Here is a 4,883-nt window from a genome sequence, read left to right as displayed (position 1 = left end):
TACCACGACGGCAAGGACGCGATGGACGTGGCCAAGGAGAACAACCAGACGGCGTTCATCGAGTACATGAAGACGCTGCCGCTCAAGGGCAAGCCGACTTTTCTGTATTCTTCTCGGACTGCAAATGCTTCGTCGTTTTCTCCAGTGTCATCCGTGGCGCATGTTCCCGGTGAATTGAAAGACAGTTTGCTCGGTGGCCGTGTTGTTACAAGTCTTGCCGCCGCGCCGATGCTTGAGAAGAGTGCGGTTGCAATGGAGATGGGTTCAGGTGCTGCTGCTACAAGGGAAGCTGTTGCAACGTCGATTGCGTCCGTGCCAAGAAAAATCAAGTCGTCTGGAACACAATCAGTAGCGTCTCTAGCGGCGTCGTCGTCGCCGCCACCAGTTGAAGCCACATTCGACTCGTCCAAGTCACGATCGGTGCCTCGAAACGCCCCTAAGTCGTGCTGCGTGATTCAGTGATTTTGTCATACGATTCTCTCTATGTGTACGACATTCTTCATTGTGTGTTTGTCCGTCGTTGGGTTGGTGGCCAACGAGTTGGACGGGGTTGCTCACGCACGGGCGATGTATGCGTCACAAGGCTCCAGCAGCTAGAATTTCTTGCGGAGGGGTTGCATGGTCGACGAACGCTGCCACCCCTCCTTCGAACGTCCGACGAACGGACGAGGGCAGGCCTTCTTCAATATTTCAAGTTTGTCACCCACACCTATCTAGAAATCCCTCCGTGTGGTGGACCGCGTCATGTTGGCGTCGCTACCCTGCCTGTCGTCGACATGTGGTCCTCACCGTACTACCGTCGGTTGTTGTCGAACGAGCGCCCGACAGACGATTGAAGGCAGCTACCGGTACTGCGACCGAAGGTCGCTAGTTCACTCATCCATCGTCGAAACCATGGCAGCAATCGCACGCCGTGCCATCGGACACCATGCTCTACACGCCTCGCCAGGCGAAATGTGTACCCCGTGCATGTCCAACGATATCGTCTGGGGAAGCCATCCGCACCATCGATCATGCATTCCACCACCGGCCCGGCCCCCACCATCCACGCGCGCGACGGCAAGATGTTGTCCGCCCGTCGCGGTACAGTGATGTTTCATGTTGATGCATCACACCACTTCCCTTCCGCGTCTCGAACGCCGTCGTCGGCGTGAACGCTTCCAATCCTGCAGTGCATCATGTCGAGGGGGGAGGGTCCACGAGGTGTAGACACCAGCCTCCATCCTCGTCTCTCTTGCGGTTTGATTTTGAGGTCGTCGTAAGTTGGAAATACCGCCTCACCATCTACGTCCTATTCCATACGGAGGCAGCACGTCCAAGCGTCCCGGTGGTAACCTGAGGCTCGTCCTTGACAAACAAACAGAAGGACCGCGCGTGCGGTGGGTGTGCACGCGTTGTACAAGGCACGTCGCTACACTACTCTTCTGGGGACCATCTCAGTCGATCAAGGGACAATCGGATCTTGTCCAGCGTGGTATCGAACCTGGAGGTGGCACGACCGCTGAGTCAGCTGCCCTGGAGTTGGGAGGACAGTCGACTCTCGACGATCGCCGTGCCACGCGCAGTCGATCGGGACCACCGTCCTGATCTTGCACCACGATATAGTCTGACCTGCATCGATTCCTTCATCCAACGACTCGGGTACTTGGGCTAAAATGGATGGTCACGAATGGCCCGGCATGGCAACTCCATGTGCACCCGAGATTTCACAGGGTATGCGACGCCATTCCTTCATGCCAGCAAACATAGTGGACTTCGTGGCGCGTGGAGCTTGACGGGTTCACATCCATTTCGACGGCTGGACCTGCGAGGACCACGGGTCGCCGACATATCTGGTCCAGCAACGCTTTCACAGAGTTGTCTCTTGCCTCGGACCGGATCCCAGCGACCGGTCGGCAACGCGTAGGCGCAGGTACGACCGTGCATGTTTCAGCACACACGTCATCCAAGAGATCGATCCCCCACATCATGAACAGATTGTTTCGCGATGGCTAACTAGGTAAGGAGCGCGATGGCGTCGCCGCTTTGCAGTACCCTTTGTGGCATGACCTGCCACATGGACACCTGCGCTACTCACATCAGTCCGTGGCGATTGCGCTGCCACGCCAAGACGCCGCCCCCCACCAGCACCGACGACGTGACGTGGTGGATTCTGCTGCTGGGACAGTGATATTCTGACGGCGGGACGCGCCGCGCAGGCAACACCGGCTGTGTTGGGTATAAAATTTGCCCAGATCCGACGCGCATGCATCAAACGGTTGTCTCTTGGACGCGCGCCCCCGGCTCTGACGGGACGTCCGTCGCCAAGGTTCAAATTTGTAGGCCATCCTACAGTAGACCCAACGAATCGTCCACGACAGGCCCATGCCGTTTGCATTTTCCAATTTGGCATCGACCTCACGATACATCCATGGCGGCATCCCTCGCACTTCCAGTCCCAATCAAGACGTGTTTTTTCAACGGGTGTGGCAAACCCGCGGTCGCCGATTCATGGAAGTGCACATTTCACCGGAACCGTGGGCGATGTCTGGTGGCCAACTGCACCAACCAAGCGTACGCGCGGTCGTTGTGTGCGCGCCACGGCGGCAAAAAGAAGTGCTTCGTCGACGGATGCAACCTCAGCGCCCGCCTCGCCAACGTGTGCTACAAGCACGGGGCGCGCAATCTGAACAAGAAGTGCATTCACGAAGGCTGCACAAAACCTGCGCAGTTTCAGCAGAAGTGCGTTCGGCACGGTGGTGGCCGCAAGTGCAAAGTCGACGGGTGCACCGCGCATGCCCGGTGCGCCGGCCTTTGTTGCCGCCACGGCCGCGAAGCTGGCATCGTCCGCGAATCCAAGAAGTCCAAGCTGGACCGACGCCCGTCCAGTCCCATCTCGTGCGGCAGTTTGACGTCGGACGACGTGGGCAGTGGAGATCCGACCAACGTGCCGAGTAGCGTCGTCTTGGCCGAGACGTTCTTGACAGACGACTGGGACGAACTCGACTGGGAATGGGCGATCGCCCCCATGGAGCCCCTGGCCCTGCCGTCCCGACCCCCCATCGCGTCCAAACTTGCCATGGACGTCCTGTGGACCAACGATCTGGTGGATTTTCTACGTTCGCTGTGAAGGCACGTCCTCTCGTGTACCACCGTAGTAATTTATTGGGATTTGACGTTTTCCTACATGTTGGACGATGCCCTGGCGCAGGGGCACACCACCTGAGGTACTGCACGCCAACGAAAAGGACCACGACGTGGTCAACTGTGCCTGACAGTCGAAGCCAACTGGGCGACTGTCGCGAGAGGCTCGTTCATACGATTGGAAGGACTCGTTCCAACTGACGCGCCGACAGGACACACCCGCTTGATCTGGGGCGGTTGGCGATCTCCGATGTTTGTGTTGTTTCTATGCTTCCTTCTTCGTGTGCTTACACTGCTCTTTGACTTCGTGGACGCCTTCGTTTCGTACGCTGCCCTTGATATCCGGGTTCCGCACGGGGAGTGGAGAGACTGTCATGGCTGCGACGTGCCGCGGACGCCGGGGATCGAAAACGCAACAAAACCGATGTTTCTACCAAACGCAGCCTCCCCCCTCTGCAGTCAACACGAACTTGTGCAATACGGTCGAGAGGAATTGAACGCCTGGACGACCACAGCGCTTGTTTCTTTTGCGCGAGCTGCCACATTTGGATGGCCACCCGTTCAAAGGGGCCGACTCGGTCTTGTTCGACGAGCCCCAACTTGCCACTCGCACGCACGGGATACGTAGGGCCAAGTACACCACGGACACGTGATGTCGAACGACCACGAGTACTCGACACCTGCGACTGTTGAGCAGGAGGCGAACCAGCGCACAGCGGATATTCTCCACCAGCGACCGCACAGCGTACATCACTGGAGCCCCTCCTCCTCCTCGCTGCATGAATTGCAAACGAGTGCGTCCGACTCACACACAGCCATGACGATGCCCAACGTGGTAAATTTGGTGCCTACTGTGCTGTAGGACATCATCTCCGTCGACTTGGAGCAGTGTGAGCGCGCCCTTGATCGAGCGAGGCAAGCAGAACGAGGGCCACGCAGTAGCCGCATCACTCGAGGATGGCCCATGGCTTGCGACGGACGGTAGGCAAACACATGCACTCGGTCGCCGAGCACGCCAAAATTATCCTTGAGGACCACGTGGCTAGACGTTGCCGTTTGGTACGCTCGCGTATAGTACACCAACCCGATCGCGCCGTGCTGGGCTAACAGCGTCATGGCCACGATGCTGAGCAAGCCGCTCGCACCGCCCGTCACGAGTGCGCCTTCTCCCAGGACGATGTTTTCTTTCTTCGTGATGTGTGTGCGTTTGTGACGGACAACGAATCCTCCATGTCCCTCACTTCTTCGTCCCACGACGGCCTTGTCGAATCGTTGGGCTGCTGCGGCATGGCACTGCTGAGACTTGCACATGGAGTGTTCCATGTTCGAGGTCGCCGAACTTGTCAAGTGTCTGCGACCTTCCAACGATGGCAAAGAAATGCTGTACTAGTCCGTTCCTCTTTAATTGGAAGAGCCAGTTCGATATCATTGAGCAAAAGATGACAGTACTGTACTCAGATGACCTTGAAACTAATGGCCTTTTATAATTGATATACGTTATATTTCGATAATTGTAGAGAATTGCTTGGCTCATAAGTATGAGGTTCGGTTGAAACTAAAATGAATTACGATGGCTACAAAATGCATTCCTGTCATTGTACAGGTAAAACTCGTCGACGAAGATGAAACTGTTTACCATTTTATAATATTCATTACAGAAATTAAATGTCATAGTCTCATAGTAATAGCAAGTAAAACACAAGTGCATAACTTTTCCAAAAATATAATTAACCATCAACCACCCATGTTCAAATTTCATG

At 56.1% G+C, this 4,883-nt stretch overlaps 2 protein-coding genes across 2 annotated transcripts; one reads left to right on the top strand and one right to left on the bottom strand.

Annotated features, from left to right (window-relative positions):
• Positions 1 to 2,391: 2,391 nt before the first annotated feature.
• Positions 2,392 to 3,147, top strand: H310_15117 (hypothetical protein; the record flags this gene model as incomplete). Its single annotated transcript, XM_008883094.1, has 1 exon — positions 2,392 to 3,147. A coding segment is annotated over one exon (718 nt), but the record flags the coding sequence as incomplete, so codon positions are not given.
• On the bottom strand, positions 3,122 to 4,503 carry H310_15116 (hypothetical protein; the record flags this gene model as incomplete). Its single annotated transcript, XM_008883093.1, has 1 exon — positions 3,122 to 4,503. A coding segment is annotated over one exon (630 nt), but the record flags the coding sequence as incomplete, so codon positions are not given.
• Between the last annotated feature and the right edge of the window lie 380 nt (positions 4,504 to 4,883).

The sequence above is a fragment of the Aphanomyces invadans genome, assembly GCF_000520115.1.
Source record: "Aphanomyces invadans strain NJM9701 unplaced genomic scaffold supercont1.180, whole genome shotgun sequence".
Classification (NCBI taxonomy): domain Eukaryota; phylum Oomycota; class Saprolegniomycetes; order Saprolegniales; family Verrucalvaceae; genus Aphanomyces; species Aphanomyces invadans.
Note: the sequence above shows the minus strand (reverse complement) of the source record. Positions and strands in the feature narration are given on the sequence as shown.